Source organism: Lampetra fluviatilis, chromosome 41 (genome assembly GCF_964198595.1).
Source record: "Lampetra fluviatilis chromosome 41, kcLamFluv1.1, whole genome shotgun sequence".
NCBI classification, from domain to species: Eukaryota; Metazoa; Chordata; class Hyperoartia; order Petromyzontiformes; family Petromyzontidae; genus Lampetra; species Lampetra fluviatilis.
In genome coordinates, this window is record NC_136315.1 from 5,410,532 (window position 1) to 5,435,158 (window position 24,627).

The 24,627-nt window shown below is 47.2% G+C and overlaps 1 protein-coding gene across 10 annotated transcripts in view; it reads right to left on the reverse strand.

The window, feature by feature from the left end:
- LOC144946477 (PH and SEC7 domain-containing protein 2-like) overlaps positions 1 to 24,627 on the reverse strand; it is a 173,268-nt gene that overhangs the window by 43,456 nt on the left and 105,185 nt on the right. For all 10 annotated transcript variants that reach the window (XM_078875383.1, XM_078875381.1, XM_078875386.1 and 7 more), the window contains 3 exons: positions 21,877 to 21,989; positions 15,972 to 16,030; positions 13,499 to 13,588 (listed from right to left, as the gene is read on the reverse strand). In XM_078875383.1, coding sequence (XP_078731509.1) covers positions 13,499 to 13,588; positions 15,972 to 16,030; positions 21,877 to 21,989 — 262 coding nt within the window. The remainder of the gene's footprint in view (positions 1 to 13,498; positions 13,589 to 15,971; positions 16,031 to 21,876; positions 21,990 to 24,627) is intronic.

The window sequence follows — 24,627 nt, forward strand, 5'->3', positions numbered from 1 at the left end:
CCTCACTCTTTCGAAACCTGCCGACCTTTGCTCAGGCAGCGCGCTTGCATCAGCATTACCCGCTAAACAAGTGCTCAAAAGGTTGCACCAGTTCGCCGTGCAACCACAAAAGACCGCAAGGCGGGTTTTGCTGCCAGCTCTCTGCCCTGCTGGCATGCTTACACAGCCGGGTGATCCCTTGGTATAAATTAAATCAATGCTAAAACCAACGATGGCTGGTTTAATTATAATAACGATAATGCCCCACACTTACCCAGCACAAACCTCTTCTATTCCATACGAGTCCCGCACCGGGGATGTTTAATTCACGTAGCGGGCATTTGGCACGCATAATGGACACCCATGGAGAAATCCCACCCACGCAAGTAAAAATAAATTCCACCCACGCACGCGAAAGCGCCGCACTGATAGGTCCAGGAATCCATTGTCGTACTGCCGGCACCCGGTAATTCTATTTGAGTGCAAAGGTAGAATCTCTGCCAGCCGCCCCAAGCATAAACTGTCGCAACTCGACATCACTGCCAACTCTCCGCCAACCGCTATCACAACTCAGCGTCTCCACCTTTGAACACGCCGTTCAGCAACTGTCGCTCCCCATCGCATGCCGACCCAGTTTACCGCCACTCATCCTCGCATGGGTGAGCGAGCTACGTCAATTGAAGCTACGACACGCAAGGACACCGTCACGTTTGAAATATATTCGCCTGTGCCTTTTTGCATAATGGTGCCTAAAGTCACATGAAAAACATTTTTTATTTCATTTCACATCTAAGACATTAATTGGAAGCGGGAGGTGGGTGGGGGGGCGGCACAGCCTGAAATAAAATCCACACAGTGATTACACCGATCGCTGAGCGGTTTAAGCTGTGCCTCTCAAGTGCCATCTGCAGAGATAAATTTCGCTAATGCGTTGCAATATATTGGCCTGCCAAATGCAGCAAACGTACGGCATGGCAAGACGTGCGCGCATGTACAGAGCACGTTACGCAAGTAGCAATTCACCCACCACACGGTTTCTGTGAATTGTCACAATTCGAAGTGACGATTCACTTAGAAGTGGGTGTAGTATCTCCTCTGCTCCATTTGATGTGCACCGTTGTCCCGTACGCTGTCTCGTTCCTCCACTGGGGTGGGTGGCCAGCACCATGCCAGCCACCCTCCTTCCGCCCAAGTATATTCTGAACGTGGTATTATAATATCATCATTATCAGCCCATGACCATTTCCACTGCTGAATTAAGGCCTCCGCCCAAGCCATTTGCCATCTATATATATGAAAATTGAACTTATTTCGCATCGTACGTAGCCAACCGTGCTCACGGGAGGTGCGGGGAAAGGACAACAAACTAAACACAAAAATCTGTTCTCAAAAAAAGAGCTTGTAATCTAGATGATTTAAAAGTGCATAGCTCCAGTGGCTTCCTAATATAGGAAGGGCGTTCCAGATGGCCACAGAAGCGCATCAGAAAGCACGCGATGCAGTGACCATCTATGTTCAATGGCCAGCCAAAAGCTGAACATCTCACTGTCTCACGACATCCAACGTGACACATTTTTTACTGATTGGCCGTGTCAGGTGGTGGAGGGTTGCGACACATTGATAAATAACGCGATCTAACCCCAAAAAACCTCTATTATGAACAATATACATTATTCTGAAAGCATTATTTTCAGTATCAGCCCATGACCAATTCTACTGCTGGATCCAGGCCTCCCCCCATCTCTCATGACCTCACGACGCAACGACCAGTGACTCAGCTCGCGCGCACGGCGCGATTTCATCGCTCCATTCCCGCAATGTTTACGGCTTAATTTTCTCAAGTCCAATTTTTCGGGAAAACGTCTTCGCACGTCGCTGCAAATAACTTGGCCGAAAGCGTATCTCCTCGCATGTAACTTACGTGGGTTACACACAATCGCTCGGCAGGCACATTTTGGCACGCGCGTCGCGAATGGCAAAATCGATCATAGTCGATGAACCAATGAATCATCAAATGCCTGTTTCATATTATCTAAATCTGCAATAGGTCACTGGTAATCACCATAAACGTTTCCAATTACCGTGTGCTAATTAGCGTGCTCTAATTATCGTAATCTCGACACGAGTCTCGCGGAACCACCGAGATTGATATTTCGATAAAATACAGCGATTCGTACTATCTGCGCCACGCAGGTGACAAGTGGTAGATGCCAGCCTTTGCAGTTTGGCCAACATTGCGTGTTACTCATTGTGCATGGCATAGCAACACAACTGTGTTCAAGGCTCTACAGAGACAACACTTATTGAAAATGAACGCCGTGTTTCCCGAGCAAAGCATCGCCGAGTCTCAATATCTTCTTCCACGAGGGGGGGGGGGGTGCGGGGGTGGAGGGCTGTCATGTTTTCGCAGTAGAGGCTGATGATGCTCTGTGTAATCCCAATTGAATCATGCGTAGAACACGTTTCAGTATTGGGATGCTTGGCCCAAATACCGGTTGCATTATATGGGTTTTATTTAGCTCTGGGAGCAAACCCGAGAATTCAGAGAAGTCCCATTCAGAGCAGGGGGAAGAACATCACTCGACAGAGAAAGGAATCGAACACATGTACTTCTTGCTGCGAGGGACAAGGGTTACAACTGCCCTTTGTTTGCGTACAATTTCAAATATTCAATTTACAATTCCATTCAACCTCCGGGATTCACTGTTCTTGACGAAGGCAAATTGTGTGTTCTCATAACTTAAAAAAAATATACATTCCAGGTGATGCTCAAATAATATTTGTTTTTATTTGGGTGCAAATATGTATCTCCTGGGTTAATGAAAACTGCTTGTGGTGAACTAATAAGATCAATGAACACTGGGATCTGACACACATTCCTCGCGGATTAATACCAAGGCTGGAATATACCAAACAACGTGTGGATTATTGCAGTTTTTAGATTCCTGCACGACTCTGTCAAGACAGATTATGCTCGTGCTCCAGCCCCGGTCAGTGCAGGACATAGCAGCATTGTCAGATCAGTGGTCTCAACGACGGTTATAAGAGGTGCTCTTTTGTATTCGATGACAATTTGCAGAGAGCAATTTTGAAGAGGTGAACATTCATCTATTTTATTACATAGGCCAGAAGGGTAAAGGTGAAGCCAAGCAATTGCTTGCCCATGCCACTGCTGAAGGGACTGCACTAGAGAGGGGAGCTCCCACTGAGGGTATTTGGCCTACTCTTCCACGCTATCCAAACGTCTTTCAAGAGAAGGGAGTACCCACTCTCTACCCCACCAAACGCGACCTGATATTGAACTAAATGTGGTGTGCTCATTTATACTGCCGGGTGGACAGAGGAGAAGTGGGGAGCGGGGGGGGGGGGCGGGGATTTAAGAAAACCTGCACCGTTCTTTAAGTGCCGCACCGGGAGATCAACTCGAAATGCAACCGTCTGGACTGCACGCCGAGCGAGGCAACCGCTGTACAACCGCGGCATCCGCATCGCCGCAAGACCGCAGTCGAAGCGCCTCGCTCGGTCACGCGGCACACGGCCGCTGCTCCTATAAGCGCGGTTGGCTACGTACGGTGCGAAAGAAGTTTCATGTGCGTACGTACAGCCTGCACACCCAGGCGATCGCTTCGCCTCTGCAACGAACACTTTGGAATCGGAAAAAAAAAAACATCGAGCGAAAAAATTACCGCGCGTCATTTTTTGGGGGTTTGCGAAAAAGAGCGAGACAAGAGGAGTGTTTTTATTTTATTTCCCCACAAATGCAGAAGTTCCATTTGGAAAATCTGAGGGTACACGTCGACCGGACCCCCGCAGTGTTTGTTTTGAATCTGTGAAATCCGGCGATACTTGTGGCTGCGGCCGTTTTTGGTGAAACCGCTGTAAGTGACTATAATACATGAGGGATGTTGCGTCAGTGGACTCCGCCAAGCGATGCTTGTAAATTATCTGTCAAGCCGCGTGGGCATTACCTCGCTCCGAGACAGAGAGCCAATGTCAAAGCGGATGCACGAAGGAAGGTTTTAGTCCCTTAATGTCACTCCGGCTGTGAAGCAAACGGCGAGCGCCGCAATTTATCGCGCACTATATCTCGTTAACACTTCGCTCCGTCAATCGTTTGTGCATTTTTGGACTTTATTGTGCACACCAAGGTCACGCGGTCGCACCTGCGTAGTCAGACAAGGAAATGTAAGTAAGGCATTCACATGTAATCGTACTACATGTGAGAAAAGTTTCGCCGGCTGGCTTCCCCAACTGATTCCTGGCTGGCTGGCACCTGAGTTCCGGCTCATCGCCGCCGATGTCACGTGCCCCTTATCCCGTTGCCCCCCCCCCCTCACGCACCATTGCTCTCCAAACCAAAATCTTTCCCGGTTTAAATTAAGTCAATCAACTTCATCAGTTTAATGCATCTCAGAAGTGGTTCTGCAAAATCACTTTCTGCGGGGCCATTTCTCTACGAACGAGCGACGCCTCGCTCTGCGAGAGGGCTTGCTTCATCTCGTGACGCGACACCGAAGAAAAGTTGAGCGAGGAAACTAAAAAACTGAGAATAATGACTTTGAACTCCTACCAACTCAAAAAAAAAAGCACTTTTCAAGTGAAACAAAACGCAAATCCTTCACAAACATCCAAGGTGGAACACGGGGAGTGAAGACAAATGTAGTGGAGGGCTTAGCGATTCTCACAAGTGGCAGTTGAGAGGTAACACAAGAGCAAGCGGCCGTGTGTCAGCGCGGCTGTGGCACGAAATTCAGCGGTCTGCACCCGTGGCCATTTGTAGGTATGTTACGTTGAACTTCTTTCGCACTCTACGTAGCCAACCATGCTAATCGGAGGTGCGCAGAAAGGACAACAAACTAAACACAAAAATCAGTTCTAAAGAAATTAGTTTGTCAAACTAGATTCAAAGTGCGGAGCCGTAGACGGCGGTACAGCCGGTAAGTTATGCGCCTGTGTGCCCCCAACGCCCTGCGTCTGCTACTAAATGTCTTGAGACAACATCCCATGTGGAGAGTTCCAAAAGTGGATATCTGTATTCCATGGCTTCGTACGGGATTGTCCATACATAAGAACAGAATCAGAATATTTGTATGGACCCTGGAGGAATCCGATGAGCTATGAAGCTCTTCTTCACAGATGTCCGGTAGGGGGCGGGTCAGAAAGTTACATCAACATTAAATAGAATACGGAGGGTAAAAGCTAAAGGTGCAGCCCTGAAATGTCTTGCCCACGTTACTGTTGGCAGAAGAGGGGGCTCGAGAGGGCCTTCCTCAAGGGTATTTGGTCTACTTTTCCATGCCGGCCAGACGTCTTTCAAGAAGTTGGTGCGCCCACAACTTTTTCCCATCATGCACGAGCTGCAGATCGACTCGCTGTGGTCGTACCCGTTAACACTGCTGGGCAGACAGAGGTGGTGGTGGGGATTTACGATACTTGCCCTACTGCTTCAACTGCTGGATCGGGAGGTCAAAGCGAACCCGGTGACCTCTGGATTGCAAGTCAAGTGCACTTTCCATTACGAACCATTACAGCATCGCTGCTGGGAATCGATATTGCAAATGTTTTTTTCGGACAGAAACTGGGTAGAAAAAAAAAACCCTGAGAGAGAAAGGAGGAGTGAAGATGTGTGTACATTTTCAGAAGAGGTTCAAAGCCACTTTCCTCTGGATTCTGTCCCAGGCCCAGTGGCTATGGCTTTGTTGCTTTGCCTCTGGGTGTTCATTAACGTTACAAAGTTCTTTCGGTAGTGAAAGGCGCGTGCATTCCTAATGTACCGGTGAATTTTAAATTTGCAAGATTCAAATATGCTTCAGGTAACCTCATTTCACCTTTCATACACGCGGTCACACGGATGTCGCAGACGCGACAAGAACTATTTTAGCACGCCGGCATCAAACGCACTTGCATTCCCCCACCTCAAAATTTGAATCTAAATCCTCGACGCCTACAAGGTCTGATTGTCCACAACAAGTCTACCTTCGATTTAAAGCTTTCGTGACTGCAGGGATTCATCTTCTTGGCTCTTTCGGTAAAACAATAAAAATAAAACATAATAAAATAATTTTTATTTTATTATGTTTTATTTTTATTTTATTATATTTTATTTTTATTATTTTATTACTTCCCTTCTACGTGACTTTACTGAAAGCACCAAGAAGAAGAAGTCTACCTTCCTTGCCAGGCCGGTGCGAGCATGGCGTGAACGGAGAAGGCGTGCGGCAAGGCCCAGCTGAGATGTAGTTACCAGGCAGCTCACGAGGTTACGTCACGCAACCTCAAGATGCCAAAAGCGCCCTTGTGTACCAAACAGCAGGGTTCATGCAGAAGTCCATTGATTTGCAGAGCTAAACAAGAAAGCCTTTGTACGGCCGGCTCAACCCGGCGGTCGGCTCGCTCACCACACCGAGCCTGTAGTACGCAAAAGGGGAATCAATTCTCACAACCGTCCAGAAATTTCTTCTGGGAATTACCAAAGTGCCTCGTGTCGTGCTATGACGTTGACATTAGATCCCCCACCCCCATCCCCTCACATTGTGTGCATGAGCTCCCGGTAAAATTATCCCGAATCCAAAGTGTAATGATTGTTTCCATATTTTCAGCCCGTTGTCAATCCACTTGCCGGGATGAAGGTGAGCCGATACTGTGTTGTTTACAGGGGTTGTTTGACCACGTATCAAACAAATGTTGGTCAATAGGGGTTGGGGTAAAGGGGGTACACCCCAGGTCAGGTTCAGATTTAAAATTGCATCCAATGTTAGCCATTGCTAGGACGTGGAACTCAGTTCGCCGAGATCACAATGTGGTGTGCTCAAAACTGCACTGCACCACTGCTCCGCCCATAGTGTTCTCATTGCCTATAACTTCATTTTAAACGTTCATAACATTCTTAAATAACTCTGATTAGCCAGGTGCCCTTGGAAAAACAGATAACTTATCTCCATCGGTTCTCACGTGTTTAATCGATGAATGGCGATGCGTTTAACCGAATTAGGATAATAAAATAAAATGCACGTGGCAGAGAGAATAAACAGGCCTTCGAGTGCAGACACAATCAAAAGTGAAGGCGGAGTCCAATGTCGTATATCTTACTCACTTGGGACTGACGGATAAGCGGATGTGTGAAAAGTTCAGATGTAGACAACGAACAGAAAATGACAGCCACACCACCATCAACAAACACCGCGCTGAGCATCAGCCAGGGTAGATGTGTGACATTGAATTGCAGACCTTCAATTCCTCACGAAAATTTTGAATTTCAGCAACGCTGCTGCTTCGGCAACGGTGCTGCAAACGCAGACTGGCGTATGCAACGCACCGCCGCCCGCACTCGGAATCGCAACGAGGGTTAAAGACAATTGCGCGTGCGTGCCAACATAACGCACGGACGCACATATTTATTGACTGTTTCCCCTTCTCTAACGCTCCTGTTTTTGTTTTGAGTTATCGTAAAAATAAAAAAATATAAACGAGTTTTTGACAACGTGGATGGCGAGAAAGAGAGAAAAAATAGACCGGCCACTGAACCAGAAAATTAGAAACCTACAAACCGTGAGATCAGTGAGTGGTGCCAGTCGGCCTGAATAACATTGGCGACGGTGCAAAAACAAAACAAAAAAGCCAGCGAGTGAGATGATGTTACGATTGTGGATGATCATCTCCCTGATCCAATATTAAACATTGGGGCGTGCGAGGTGGTCCGGTTGGTGTAATAAGTCAGAGCGCTGAGACATCACTGCAGAGATCCTGGGCTCGAATCTGACTTTCAGTCGGCTGTGACTAAAGAGGTATCCATTGTAGTAAGACGATGGTCTCGGCTTTGTCACCAACGAGTGTTTAACAAAAACAAACAAATTACATTTGGCTCTTCACCTAAAGTGGTCCGAGAATTTAAAGATATGAAGCTGGTTGAATCACCATGCGACGGACGTCTCAATAGCAGGGTGTGTGTGAAATTGTGCCGCTTCCTCTATTTTGGATACGAGGTCACAGGTCTCTCTTGAAAATTATACTTCTGCTCTCAACGGGCTCTTTCTTGGTTCAAATAAGACAATCCAATAATTTAACCCTATCCCGTTCCGAAATTTGTACGGTTGGCTACGTACGGTGCAAAAGAAATTCAACATGCATACAAGTTGCGTCTCAGCGTTAATTTCATTTTTGGAGGCTTAGTGCCGTTGTTTTAAAGGCACTGTACTTACCGTAGAGAACTGTAGCTGCACAACCGCAGTCTATGACAGCTGGCGCCAAACTGTGCCACACGCCCTGCCGCGTGGCCTTGTGGGATCCTAGTTACCAATAAAGTTCGTTTATTTAAGTTTTTATTCTGGTTTTGTTTTGATGATGTACGTACATCATCAGAATGGGTTAAATGGATCTCAGAGGTGGACCCGCAATATCGGTTTTCCGCGGGCAGTTAAGGTTACCGACGACCATGCAATTTGGCCAAACGTTACCGCTCCGGGGATTAAAAAGAATTTGATTTGACTGCCGTGTAAAAAAAAAAGAACACTCTACAATGGTGGATGTGGGAAAGTGTAGTACTTCAAATTGTGAGTAAGACATCACGGAAAGAGATCTCGGGAAAAAAAAGGTCCGTCATATCATCTTTCACATGCTATTCTCTAACTCGGGGTGATAATCCGCTCCACAGAAGTCTGAAAGAAAATTCCTGCATCTCTTGGTGTGATGCCAACTGATAATTTAAAATTAAATTCAAGCACTATATAACTCAAATGTGCATGTGGCTGCTCACTGTCTGAACGGAAGAACGATCCTTAATTTAATTCATTTTATGGACTAAAAAAAATTACTACCAAAGACAGTGCAGGATCTGCGTGATATTATCTTATCTAGGATTTTAAATAAGGCGTGGATCTATGCACATTCTGGCGGTATCGCTGAAATCCACACTGCGTCAACCACATCATTGGACTGGATGAGAAACCTTTGCATTCATTTACGACAATCATTAAGAAAAAATAAAAACTGTTGCTTTTCACAATGCCATACGAAAGAAGAATAATAAGGCGTTTGTCAAAGCGCTTTACAAGAATAAAAAATGGTACATTAGTCATTGGCAGATGGGGAAATGGGATGGCGTTTGAGTGTTGGGGCTGGCAAGGAAGGGTGATGATAGGGAAAGGAGGGGCTGGCGAGATTAGGGAGGAGGAAGGAGGAAGGATGGTTAAGCTTTTAAGGATGCGATAGGAAGTAATAGAGCGATTTTCTGTTGAAAAAAGATGAGTCTTAAGGGAGGAACGAAAAATGGTTTAGTGAAGTTGCCTGCGTGATGCCGAGTGGGAGTTTATTTCAATGGGGAGGGGAGCCAGGAGGGAAAGGGAGCGGAAACGTGGCTGAACACGGATTATGAACCCTGGGGCCTAGACGGGACATAGCAAGAAATAAGAGAAGCGATGATGATGTTGCCTTGTCCATGTCATTAGTCACAGTCGATTGCATTTTTTGGGCACTTTCAGCTTTTGTTCTATGTTTTTTTGAGTCCACGAGTTACGGCAGCTCAAATGCAATGAAAGAGAAAACATAATTCACTGCGTGCATGGATATGTTGCTCTTCATTGCCAATGTTGAATTTTACAAAAGCACACCGCCCTGTGCTTGCTTGCCTCATTTATTTTATAATTTTCTTCCTCATCCGACTTGAATAATTATTGCTCTGTGATTTTGTCCCTCCAAGATTGATTACAACCACCTCGACAAACACAGCATGGTATAGGCACAGTAGAAGCGTAGCATCAAACAAAGATCTCTTAAAGCCTTTAATTTTACAACCAACAACAACCATCGGTCATTGCCAGGCCATTGTGCTTGCTAGATAAAGGCTTCCCAAGGCCCTGTCGATCACGTGGGTTGTTTGACCATACTTCACCACGCTGGCCAGTGAAGGGAGCACCAGGACCGGTTCGGTTACCGTTTGCCACTTGTGTTCGCCATGGCAAGGAATCGAACTGAAGTCGCCAGGTTCACAGCACGTTTTGTCAATCGCCGTGGCACGGCTTCACCCGATTAGGTCCAACGCGCACACAATCACGTAAATCATCCGTCGCGCATAAACGCTCAATTCAGCCTCATAATGCGTCACGAATTTGGAACGTCACAGTCTTATTATTCAACAGCGGCTGTCCACAGCTAAACGAATCGCTGAAAGTGAAAACGAACGCCAAAGCACTTAAATCCCACGAACCTAATTTTCAGTCCTTCCCCGGCCCTACGCGCTGTTCGCTTCGTCCCGCTCGCCCGCTCACCGCACATCACTCAGTGCGGCCAGGTTCAGCCAGGAAATTTCGCCGACCCACTCGGCACCGGCTCCGCACGCTGACCCTTATCAGACGCCGCACGCGCGCGCCGGGAACGGTTATACTCCCCGGGGAAAATTACATCGTTACTCCGAAAGGTCCGCGGGTGCAGGTGATGTGTAAATATTTCCATTAGCGGCCACCCTGCCATTGAGGACACGGGTACAGTGCGCTCACACTGCCTCCTTGCTTCACCCCCTGTGCCATTAAACTGCGTCTGCAAGCCTCATAGCCCTTCTAAAGCCAGCGAGCCGTGCTCTAATCAGGTCAGGGTTTAATATTCGCGCGCACTTGTTAATGCGTCCAGCCGATGTTGGTTAGCTCTGCGAGTCGTATATCTACAGGCAGGCCAAGATGATAGCAACATATTTTTTTTCTTCCTAATTCTCCACTTCGCTGGAGATGTCTGGGCAGCACAACGCTATCCGCAATACCCCCCCACCCCCAAACCCCAAAGGCCCTTGATGATATTTCTGAAAGCATGGATGTGTAACTAAACTATGGCTGTATAAATTGTAGTCGGGGACCAAGGCAATTAACACAACAGCTCCTCTAATGACCAGGGCAATGTGTCCGTGCTCTCTATTGGGTCATAGCCAGTGGGAGAATTTGTGCACCCATCTCACACGCAGCACAAAAGCATGCCAGAGGTTGTAAGCTAATAAAAATGAAATAAACCTATGACACCATTTATTAAAACTAAAATGTCACCTTAGCCATACCTATCAGTGGCAGAGGAGACGTTGCGGTAAATTTGTCTACAAACCTGATTTGTTGAAATTCCGTCACCCATGATTGAGTGTGATTAATGAGCAAAAGGTGCACTCACTCTGGCAATTGATGTTCGAGATAGAACAATTGACAATAACGACAGCGTTTGCATTCACACGCCGTGCCAGTGCCTGTGGCGGTAATAAAAGATCCGCGGTGTGACAGGACACAGGATGGACTTTTCCATCTCCCCAAATTACGCTTGCTCATGCCACTACTGGAGGAATGACCTCCACAAAAGTGAGATCAAGATAACCCACCCCATGGTTATTTTGGGCCCCCTTCTAGGCTGGCCAGATATCTTGGTGGGAACACCCACACTTTACCCCACCGTACACGGCCTGCCAATCAACTGCGGTGTGCCCATTTATACGGTTGGGTGGACAGAGGCGGAGGTGGATTAAATAAAGCAGCCCCCATTGTTTCAACTGCCGTGCCGGGAGATCGAATCAAACCGGCGACCTCTGGTTTGCATGTTCAGTGTGCTGCCGACCATTACACCACAGAGGGCAGCGTACCTCGAACTATATACCAGGGTCACATCGACCCTTACGAGGAAGGACGCGAATACGACAACGCGTCATCGGCCAGAAAAAAGTGCGACTGGCGGGAGATTTGCGAGCGAGTGAGCGAGCGCAACTCGGGTTCGGCTCTGTGCCGGCTTTGTGCCGCTGTGCGCTGCTTACGGACGCCAGCCTGCGGACTCCGTGCACGATTTGTGCCTCGTCACTCGTCTTCACAGCGGTTACTTCGCTGCCGCCACCGCCGCTGCCCTCCCCCCCACGTGCACCAGAAGGCTGTGTCTGTCGCGTGGCTCAGCTCACGTGGCTCAGCTCACGTGGCTCACCGCGCGGCCAGTGGCTCGCTGCCTGATCTATATCGCAGTTCGCGTTTGACTCGCCGAGGTTAACTTCACCGAACGCGTGCGCGGGGCGTGTTTGAAATATTAAAAGTGGACGAAGCTCAAAAAACACTACTCGGGTCGCGGCCACCGCGTTAACGTTTCCGGAGGAGCGATTAAGCGTAAACGGATTTCGCCTCGCGAGGCGCGCTCGCTCTCCCACTCGCGGCTGCCGAGCCGATCGGCTCGTCGCGAGATCGGAGCGGCGACGACACAAACGCAAAACCGGCTGGCTCCTCGCCGGCAAAATTCACCCGGCGTGCGGAACGACAGAGCCGAGGGGTTGGAAAGCAAACAAGCACGCCCTCTGCTGGCCACGCAGGAAGTCGTTGATTCCGCACCGTTTCAAAGCGCCACACGGTCCACAGCGAACCGTGTGCAAGAATGTTCCGAAGAGGCCGGGCTGACCCGTAGGCCCGCCGTGTCTCATTGGTGATTGAGCATGTGGCAAAGAAGATGGGTGGAGGTTAGTCCCACTGCAAGGTTAGCCTGACCCCATTCGTAACCGGGCACAGATTGCTGTTGAGAGATTTCACGCGGCGGGGTGAATTAATCATTCCCGAGTTAGCGCTGATAAGCGTCCCCATTACAACTGCAGGAAACCTTTTGAGCTTTTGTTGTTGTTCTGGTTATCATGGACTGTTTATTAGGGTTTTCATCAACACGGTGGACCGGAATATTAAATTCCATTGTAGGGTGTTTGCATTGAAACTGTGCTAGGTCGAGAGGACAGACTGGCATGGTCCACTCACATATGTGGGTGTATTCGTTTGCTAAAGATCAACAGGGCAATTTTCGGGAAAATGTTATCGGCAAATGTTACCGGCAATGCATTTAGTATGAGCAACGGTGGCAACTTGGTATTGCTGTGGTGTCGAGTGATAGAATTCTGTCTTGCCAATGAAAAATGAGCTTGTTGAAAAGTGTGTTTGATGAACAATGATTGGTCGACAGAGCACGTAACCTTGGGTCATCACGTGACCTCTGTCTATGATCGATGACGCGAGGACTGTGTTTGTATTCGCAGTTGCGCTGTGGAGCACTCAGACGTGTTTTCTGGCCGTACGCGTATCGCTCGGCACGATGTTTAACGTTTCGGTCCACGTACCGAGAGCTTCTTCGGAAATTGAATTCAGCAAGATCGCGTTCTTCCTCAATTGTAACGGATCGCAGGCTCCTGCCGCTGTTGCCCCATTCTCTACTCTGATTGGGCAGGCGAGCTGCTCAATTTAGTTCCTGAAAGAAGCTCCCAGCAGGTGGAGTGAAACGTCGGACACCACGCCAAACAACGCGCGCAACACAACCTGACAAAACCATCGGCGAGCTTCGTAGCTCTGAGATGTTCCGAAATTTGGAAAGCACTTTTTTTTTTTTCCATGGAAAAGGTTGCGGCAAATGCCGACACCGTTGCCGGTCATGGCTGCCTGCGGCGGTTGACCTTAAATGGCCCCAAACCCTGTCCACCTTCCTCGTGCGCACCTCCGCACAGCTCCACAGCTCTAGGCCGCTCGAGTAATGTAAGGTGCTGGTGTACCTTGAGAAGATCACGGGGGAAGTCGCGGCCGTCATTGAGTCCAACGAGGTTGTCGATAAACTCCTGGCAGTTCATCTTCTTGCCAATGTTCTTTGGGTTCGGAGGGGAGGAGAGACAGCGCATCAGCGAGTGGTCGCAGAGATTGGCGTACGCCGATAAACATTTATATTGTATGTAGAAAAAGATGGATAGACTGAAAGGAGGAGTAACAGGTGTAAGAAAGAGGCAAAGATCCAGCGATGGAGGGCAGCGATTGAGAAGTATCCGTGTCGTACAACTGCTGTGTGACAAATTCACGCTAATGAATTATTATCACTTCTTGTTTATCCAGCAGGAAAGCCTCACCGAGTCTCGTGACTTTTTGCGTCAGGAGGGCCCTGCCAAGATTTTGCGGTCGGGGGGGGGACGACGATTGCCAAGTGAAATCGCAATCTGAGTACCGTGTGGGTAATCTTTCAAACGTGGCAAGGTTGGACAGCGCCACCGGCACACAACGGCCCACTCTTGCGAATAACGCCACGGGACTTTGAACGTCCAAGGCGAACCAGATGGTGCGTATTATTAGTCTCGCACCAGGCACTCGTCCGAGGCCGAGTCGGACCTAGGGGAGGCCACAAAAACCGGTTGAGATATTCGTCACAGCAGTGTTGGACGTGGGCAGGAATCGAACTCGGGTGGCCGGGGTTCGTAGCGCGGCGCACGAACCCGCTACCCCTCCCCGCTCCCCACGGAGGGGGGCACAGGCACAGAGGGAGCAACGGTTGAAGCAAGAGATACAATTCAGCATTGCACTTACGATTTGGATGCATGAGCATGAAATAAATCAAGAGTGTTCTAATTAGGGGGGATTCTTGTTAGCTGTGCGTGGGACGGGGTGTCAAGTGCAGCGGGCGAAGTGCAAATCAGAGGAGCGCGTAGACGAATTGTGAGAGGCGATGACGTCACGCGTAAGAAATGGCTCCACTTTCGTGTGGAAAGCAGCGATGAGGTCTAAGCAATGGACCCAATGATCGGTAAGACGCAACCCGGAGAACGAGCTGCTCGTAATGTGCAGTTGCGGAACACTCAGGCTGTGTGTCCTATCTTTCTTCAAATATTACTTCATATGCATAGTCAACATCATGTCGTAAGATGGAGAAATGTCCGCTTGAAACTATTAGCGTGAACTGAGATAATAAAAGAATAAAAATAAAACATAATAAAATAATACAATATCACGTATTATGTTTTATTTTTATTATTTTATTATCTCCCTTCTACGTGACTTTACCGAAAGAACCAAGAAGATGAATCCCTGCAGTCACGAAAACTTTAAATCGAAATTTATTAGCGTGAATTCAATTACCTTGTGTTAGAAGTTGGTTCACAGAAGTGAATATGACAGAACTTCAGAGATTCCTTCAAGCGACCCCGTCTCCATAGACGTATCATCACATGGCAGTTCAAATAATGCAAACAATTCTCCGAGGTGGAATCTTGCCGAATTAATCTTTAAACCATAAAGAACGCGATGGCACATTCTCAGCCATCAGTCACTGTCAGGCATGCTCTGGCGACATCACTTGAGGTCTGATCGCAGTACTTTCATTAACAGCTAAGTCACATAATAGCCGATCTCGTCAAGGGACGTAAAGCATCATGCAAACTCCAGTCATCCTCGCAGCAGCTTTTGGCTAGCCATCCAACGAAGACGATCACTGCATTGCACGCTTTCGGATGCGCTCCTGCGGCCGTCTGGAATGCTCTTCCTTCTGAGATTAGGAAGCCACTGGAGGTATGCACTTTAAAATAATCTAAAATGAAAAATATGTTTTTTTTTAACTGCTTTTTGTGTTTAGTTTGTTGTCCTTCCCCCGCACCGATTAGCACGGTTGGCTATATACGGTGCGAAAGAAGTTCAACGTACATAACAAGGCATTGTGGCAGCCGGTAGCACGAAGCCGACGTAATTCGACGCGCACCAGGAAAACTCAAGCCCACGACGACCACATTCAATCTGGAAGCCGAGCAGCCCCAATGTGACGGACGATTCAGGAGAGTTTTTATTTTATAGATGACAATCGCTGGCCGGGGCGACTCTTGGTGGCGAGTGGACTCCGCCAGCACTGCTGACACCCTGCATGTGTAACCCGTTGCTTTGCATCACTGAATACCATGCAGTGGACTTACTTGGATACATCAAAGAGAACTACGGTAAGTGTTAATACTTCCCTAACATGTTCCTTGATTTAAACCGCGGGTTGCATTTGTGCGTCCAGTCTACGCGAGTGGCGTAACACAAAGTACACATTACGCTCGCAGACTCGCCAAACGCACGCGTTATCGCTAATCTAAAGTTAGACATCAAGGCTTTATGCAGGCGATGAACAGAAGCAAAACACAGCGCTAACAATGAAATACGCAGCCGTATGCATAATTTGATCCATTGTGCTTAAGAAAAAGTCATATTAATACCATTGTGAAATATACTCACGGGCCCATGCAAATCCGTATTCAGCAACATCAGGGCACAAGTGAGCGTGTGAACTCCGTCTGTGGAATAATTTCACAGAGACGGAATAATCAGGGACCAGAACAAACGACGCAGGCAAAATTCCCTTTAAAAAAAAAAACAGACAGCGTTCAAGCTGGAAAATTTAAGCCCGAATGATGTATCCGTTTTTTCATTCAAACCTGGAAGCTCATGCCACTTTTGGCGGCCAAATACACAAAGCACAGTAAATTTACACAGCAAACACATAGCTCAAGCGAGAAACAGAATACGCTATGCATTATGTATCTGAATGTAAATTGAGTTTGGCTCCAGAGGACAAATGAAGGAAGCAAGCACCGGCCTTTGCCATGGCAAATTTTCGGTGAATTGCCCTTTTGACTGCGAAGACACGGAGGCTGACAGGGCGAGTATAAAATTGGCGCCACTTACGGAAGGTGTCAATTTTACAATCATCGGAGATTAAATCAAATATTCTCTGCGTTGAGGCGGGCGGGGGTGGTTCGGAGGTCAAAGTAATGAGCTGGCGTCTGAGGCTTAAGATTCTGGGTGCCGATCCAGGTAGACACCGGTGATTAAACTGGGTCCTCAAGTGGACATAGTCGATGGTCTAAATTGTTTTTAAATCCTTTATATTAAGTTCGCGTGCTTACTTGCTTGCGTGCTTGCTTGCTTGCTTAGGACCGTGCAAATCTTTCGGTCGTTTTTTAACCCACTTCCCGTGATCCAATCGAGCTGACATTTTCCACACAGACTCGTTGTGTGTGACAATTAATTTTCGTGAACATTTTTTTCCAAAAGTTTACACTGTTTAGGGAAAACAAATTAAATATTTAATTACCAATTGCTTATTGGTGGCAGACAATCATCTGACCCATAGGTGGCAGCCATCTCAAGCCAGAGGACGAGAGGACTCTAGCCGCCACGCATATAAAGGATTTATAGTGAAAAACTTTGTTTTTACGGGTTTACTTGTTTATTAATTATGTGGCGATGCTGCTGCGTTGGCAGTGGTGCACAATCAACAACAAAAACTGGACACGTTCATCAATAACGCTATTGTGGTCTTAAAAGAAACTAAAATCTTTACAATAGGTGACGTTTCAGCCAACGAATCTTCTTAATGGCCTGTAAATAGAGAGGCCAGAGAAAAAGAGTGGATAGGCTTTGGAGACTGCACTTGAAACCATGGGGCCTGGCAAAATATAAATGTTAAAGATGTTTTCTGATGAACATTGTTTTTTGTAATATTTTCACGTAAATAATGTTGTTAAATTCTAGATTTGAAGCTTTCGTGACTGCAAGGATTCATACTCTTATGTTTTTTCGGTAAAGTCACGTAGGTAAAAAATTTAAATTAATAAAAGTAAAATAAAATAATTAAAAAATTCACGACGTTTCGGAAGCAACACAAGCCTCCGTCTTCAGGTGGAACCGTCACAGCTACGACAGCTGTATCAAGTAAATGAGAGATCACAAGAAATACTACCCCGTATATATAATGGTTGAGGGGGGAAGGGCCAGGAACGGCACACTTTTTTTATTAATATGGTAAGGTGAGGCTTAAGACCAAGAGTAGACTGCATAAGGTGAGGCTTAAGACCAAGAGTAAAAAAGTGTGCCGTTCCTGGCCCTTCCCCCCTCAACCATTATATATACGGGGTAGTATTTCTTGTGATCTCTCATTTACTTGATACAGCTGTCGTGGCTGTGACGGTTCCACCTGAAGACGGAGGCTTGTGTTGCTTCCGAAACGTCGTGAATTTTTTAATTATTTTATTTTACTTTTATTAATTGAAATTTTTTACCTACGTGACTTTACCGAAAAAATGTTGTTAAATGCCTAATTTGGTTGCATTGTGGTTCTGAGAATAACACTGCGTTGATTTTCACGCAACAACAGTGGCGGTGTGAGGAGGAGGTGCTACCTCCCACGGTGAGGACCAAATGATTGCATCGCTAAGGTCGCTCGGCAAGGGTCTGCTTCCTTGGAAAGATTCTCCAACGCTCAGGGTTTGCTTTTCTCTCTGCCAGAGTGTCTAAATAGATTTTATTTTAGTTCATCACGTGGCATGACACCGATAGCACAATCTAAATAAAAGCGGGTGAAAATTACAACAATAATTAAGAAGAAACTTAATCACGTAAGAGTTAGCGATGAATGTGTTGGATTAACACGTAGGGCTGTCGCGACCAATATTCTCCATAATACAGGGGTTTTCTAGCTGTCACCTGTTGAAGCTGGTTGTAATTACCAGCGAAACGTCGTACTCTAATGGCAAATGTTGTGGTTTTACTCTCCATACACACCGGTGTGTTGGTGTTGTACAGGTGATGAATTGGCATGTTTTCAATACGTGACAAACCTTACTAATCGGCCGTGTCCCGTGGCGGCGGTTTTAACGTCACATTTATATTTACGCAATCTAACAACAACAAAAAACCCCTCTGTTATGAATGTGTTGGGGGGAGTTCTCATGACTCACTGGCGGGGCGCAGCCCGAGCCCCTAACCCAGTGGTTCTCAATCGGGGGATACGCAAACCCTTGGGGGTACGCTGTAATGTCGCAGGGGGTTCTGCGAGGTGATTTATAAACGTGTAAAATTATATCATAAGTGAGAATCATTGGTGAATAATCATGCATGAATCGGCCAAAATAATAACTACGATAACATTTTAATCCACATGTTAAGCTCGAACGATATAAAAGACCGTTCTACGTTAATTGATCTTAAACAACGTTGCTTCCAAGAGTAACCAGCGAGAGCGAACAAATTAAGTGACGCGTGCAGAGCGCGCGTTGTATTTTTTTTTTTATTCGCTTGCAGGTTACTTAGCCAGTTAGGGCACCTCACTAAATGGACAATTGGTTAAAATAATGATGTTCATTATTCGTACATTTATTTCTCAGAACGACGTTGAGTCGGGCAGGGGGGGGGGGTTGGGGGGGGTGTTACAGTAGTAGCCAAAAAATGTGAAAACCATTGCCATAAATGAGGGCGCAAGCAACGCTCACCGAATCTTTAGTAACGGCTGCTCTTTACCGGAGAACCAAATCGCAGGCGCGGGCGTCAGCAGACGGCACCCGGGCAAGCGGTAAACCCCAGAGTGCAACCCGCCCGCCCCCCCCCCACTGACACGTGACCTTTGGTGTATGTATTTTTTAAATAAACGAAGGCGGTTCATTTTACGGGCCTGCCACTATCCGTCACGCGTGTGTGACCTCCCGCCGCTCGGAAATACATTCGCGGCCGCTTCCGCTCGTGAAAAATGTGGCAGGGATTTGAAACTAATGCGAACATAAAAAAAACAACCACTGCGAATGACACATCAGAGTATTTTGTGTGGCAGTGCTCATAGAAAAGTACATTCCGCAAAGGACTGCAGGTCCCAGCTCATTACCGCAGGGTGTACGGCAGAACAATTGCTGGCGGACATAAAAAAACGAAAGGGCGTCTGAACAGGGCTCTTGCGGGGGTGTTACGGGCAACAGCTACGAAATAAATCAAACAACCCGCTCACGCGCACACACACAAAAAGATCCCCTGTATAGCCTGAGCAGACTGTTGGGGAAAGTGCTGTTAGCGAGCACCTATGAAGGCCGGTACGGCACACGAGGGGGGGTGGGTGGCCAACGTCACGCCTGGCCGCCTTTGTCTCCCTAGTGGCGATGTTTACACACTGCACCAGGTACTCATTTGAGGCTGAGTCGACCTAGGGGAGGCCCGGGACCGGTTCACATAATCGTCACTGGTGTTTGCCATGAGCAGGAATCGAACTCGGGCCGCCGGGTTTGTAGCGCAGGGCGCTAACCGCTCCACTATCGCTCCCTACACGCATGCACACATACCCATGCACACCCCACACACACACAACCCACACACACCACGCACAGCATGTGGACATAAACGAAAACACGACGTACTATACATGGCAATGAAAAAACAAACCGCGTACTGTACAATGACGTGGGAGTCTGTCGCGTGCGTGGCAATTTCATGGTGCCGCGTTGCACGGAGGGTGAGAATTAAAACACGAATTTACCTAAACCCACGCAGGGCTCTTAAATCTGAGCTGCCAATCGGACGGCCTTGGATTTTTTACTGAAAATTCAGATGCGTGATTGCATAGCAATTAAAACATTTGCATCCTATACTTCATAATCTGCAGAAGTGTTTAGGTAAGCTTTCACTCATTTTATTAAAGCATGGTTTAAACCGATTTCGATTTATTGGTCTGGCCAAACCTTTATATAAAGTATAAAAAACGTGGTTTTATTTATGACTTAAAACTTTCGTGACTGCAGGAATTCATATTCTTGGTTCTTTCGGTAAAGTCACGTAGAAAAAAAAAACCCACGATATTTTGATCGCAACACAAGCGGTCTTCATCAGGTGGAGAGAAAAGAGGGCTGGGCCTCCAAATGCAACTGCTTACAAGGGTTTTATTCACATTAAAATTATATAAGTTAAACGCCTCTTCTAAAAAAGAGTATTGAGACTCAGTAAGGCTTTTTCCGGGTATATGAAAGGAATTCATATTATTTATGGAAACTAAGCACCACAATAAGATTTGATAAATATTGGAGTGTTTCTGCTTCATATTGAAGTGGTCAGTGATGTAGTACCATACATATCTAGCCATCCTTTATACTGGTAGGAACCCACTGGTTCCACCAGCCCACAGGGGATTATTGTGTCCGTCCGTCGTGCAGGGAGGGGATGGGTGGGGAGGGAGGGGCTGGATGGGGAGGGGAGGGTGAGGAGGGGCTGGGTAGGGAGGGTCGGGAGGGGCTGGGTGGGGAGGGGCTGGGTGGGGAGGGTGGGGAGGGGCTGGGTGGGGAGGGTGGGGAGGGGCTGGGTGGGGAGGGTGGGGAGGGGCTGGGTGGGGAGGGTGGGGAGGGGCTGGGTGGGGAGGGTGGGGCTGGGTGGGGAGGGGCTGGGCATCCCGTGGTGCCCTTATAAAACTCAATGTTTAACCTACTCACGCCGGCTTGTGCCCGCCCTCACAGTCGGCCATATTTGCGGAATACACCACGCCACCGTTGACCCTGGCCATTGACCGAGCAACCCAACGTTCCTACCAGCTCCCTCCGCAGGAATGTGTTGAATTCTCATACAGGACAGAAACCAGGTGCTCAAAGGAGGCTTAGTTGAATTGACGGAGCTCCAGGGAAAGTTAAAGAGTCCAATTGCTACCATGCATGGCCAGTCATCATACACTGTGGATCACAGGGATTGTGAGCACAAAGTGCAATCTACTGACTACTCCCCACCAAACAAACAAAAATACAAAGTCAAACATTCCCCTCCCTTTCAGCCTATAGACAGAGGGTTAAATATTGTTATTGAGCAACTGTTAATACATGAACTATAGAGCGCAAGGGGTGGGTGAGGCCAGCACCAGCCCAACAGCCTTTGACTCCACAGTGCTGATGTTTACCACCACACAAGTCACTCATTTGAGTTGACCTACTGTGGGGGTCTAGGATGAGCCTTGGACATTGTACATGAGAATGGTGGCACAAGGCACACAAATCATTACACCAAAGATAAAGATCCCCCGCATAGCCTGCACAGACTGTTGGGGAAAGTGACGTTTGCGAGCACCTATGAAGGCCGGCACAGCACACGAGGGGGTGGGTGACCAGCACCACGCCCAGTCGCCTTTATCTTTGAAAGGGCGATGTTTACAAACCGGACTAAGTACTCATTTGAGGCCGAGTGGACCTAGAGGTGGCTCAGGACCATTTCAAGCAATCGTCACTGGTGTTGACCGCCGGGTTCGAAGGGCAGCGCGTTAACCGCTGCACCGCCGCTCCCAAACATGCGTCAAGTGCACACACACGCGCACACGCGCACACGCGTAGAGAAACAGCGTTCTCACCCTCTGAGGGGACACCGTCGGGGTTGCACGTGTGGTAGCGTCGGGAGAAGTGCACGAGCACCCGCTCGCGCTCCTGTGTCTCCCCCATGAGGGCGAACGCCTTGAGAAACATCCTGTGGAGGGGGCACAAGCACAGACACACACAAGGCAGAGAACGTCAGCCACAATCACAGCTCACGTTGTGTCTTCCCGCGGCACATCGTTTACGTGTATTTATGCTATTTTCGTTTTTTACCCAGGAGAGCATCACTCGGTCTCAAGACAAGAGGGTCCTGCCAAGTGTTTTTTGCAGTCGGGGGTGATGTTGCTGGTTATGTGTGTGAGGTTCCAATTGAGTAAGTTGCACGGTAATGTTTCCGAATTGGGTTGTTTTGGCCAATACCGGTTACACTGTGGGGGCCATTGACTGTGCCGGAGACTGATAAACTGAAGCTTTAGGAGGAAACCCACGGCGCTGAGATGTTGACTACCTCGCCTGGTATACAGGAGGTCGTGAGTTCGATCCCGACCCTGACGCCTGCATATTTGAGTTTGCATGTCTCTCTCTCCTCCTGGTTGCATGGGTTTTACCCGGGTCCTCTGGTTTTTCCATCCTAATTTAGAAATACACGATTATAGTATTTGACTGCTATCCATTTCTACATTATAAGCCACTTTATCAAGCTATCATTTGTGGGCAGGTCGCTTCTGACCAAGATCTATATAGGTCAGTGGGCCTTACCTGGTAATATACTAATTTATAATAGTTTAAAACCCATGCAGAACTGGTGGGCAGAATATAGAACCTCCACGCAGAAAAGCACCCGGGTCAGGAATCGAACCCAGACACATCTTACAATGCGCCAACGGGGCCTCCCTGCGATAATTATACCGGCTGAAAACATCTACATTGATGCTGAATAATGAAAATGTCCCTGTTACGATAACCAACTTAAAAAATAACTTCGAACAATGTACAGAATTATAATCAGCATTATTAAGTGCTCCAGCAATTTTGCAAACATCAGTGATACAATGTCTGAATTTGGTTCAAAACACATATTATATGCTAGAGGCACCACATAAACCCATTATATAGAGCATATAGGAATTTTGTAATCAATTACTCCCACACAATATTTAATGTATGTATTGTGAGCATATTAATAGAATTATTAATGAATTAATCATACCTCATAACTACGCACGATATTTGTTTCAGTAATCAATATGTGGAACATCGTGGTGAACGTAGCGGCTATAGGGGACACGTAAGCCCCATAACAAATGCAATTTGACGACTGTCAGCAGCTTAAGAATATTTTTACTAAGGCATGAATTTACGAATCGGGAGCACCGTTCAGCACACACAAGAACTGCAATCTAAACACAATGGCAAAAAGCTGCAGACTATGCAATTACCCGCGGGAGCGATTTCTGTCGTGATAAAAGCAATGCAGTCACGTGCACGAACACAGTGTGGCCACCAGAGGACACCACACACTCAGGCACCGGCAACCCCAATGGCATCGCATTTGCAGGGAGTGAAAACTGGACTGCAACGTGATCACAAGGTGGCATTTGAGAGAGCCCATTGTTGTCGCTGTGGCGGGATCAGTGTCGGATTTAGGCATATTAATCACTGACCTTGGGAATCAGTTTGCCGGTAGTAAGAGGCGATGACTGCTATGCACGGCGTAGAGCCCAAACCGAGTGTGTTACTCAACACTTTGTGTTACAGGCAACAAAGTCTACTTTTGTTAAAATGTCCAAATGGGATGCTGCACAGTGGGCAAGTACACACCACCGTATAATGCACGTAAATGCATAAAAAACTCTGTAATAATACAAATAACGAAACCAATTCTAAGTATGTGGAAGATCGTAAGGTGAACTGAAATAAACTTCCTCAAACAAGAGATGAAGGTAGTATTGCTAATTTAGTTCACATTTAAGCGATGGCATTAATAAACAGTCCTACTTATATCTTAAGAATGTTTTGTTGTTGCACGGGCCCTTCTGGAATTTTGGGCCATTATCGAATGTGCCATTTGGCTCGCTCTCATAAATCCGGCCCTGGTTCGAATTACTTGTGCACCCCGTGTGCGTGTCAGCCACCACACGTAAGCCAGGTCAGGTCACCCCCGAGTCCATTTCAGCCAATGGGATTTCGTAATCACGCTTTGCATGGAAAATATGAACAAACCACAAACCTCGGCCTATTACTACTGCACCCGGCTCCCCGTTTCGCACGGCAAGAAAAAAAAATCTACGACCTAAGCAATCCCCAGCCGGTGAACGCAATGTTAGCACTTGGCATTTTACGCCGCGTTGATTCAATGCTGAAATCGATCCTTACGCTCAGGACACGTGCATAATGTCATGCGTGTAAGAATCAATTATTTAGTACTTTCTGCCCGTCACTTCCTTCCCCTTTGCTGCTGCAGCACCAACGTTTTGGAACAACCTTGTTTCCTCCCTTACCACTGTAAATCTTCCTTCAAAAACATATCCTGAAGCAGAATATTGATGCCAGACACAGCCACACAGAATTGTACCCGTGTATCGATAGTTACATTTTAATGTGCAATTGAATTGAGGGACTGTGTTGTCTGGGACTGCTGTTGCTGTTGTTTTTCTGGCTTGCCCCCAAGCTCAAGTTTATTTGCCTTGCCAAATCGGCAGGAATGTACTTACTTGCGTGCAATTTGTACTTGTAATTATTCAACTTCATAAAATTTTAGCGACTTGCTTACATTTTCTCAATTTTGC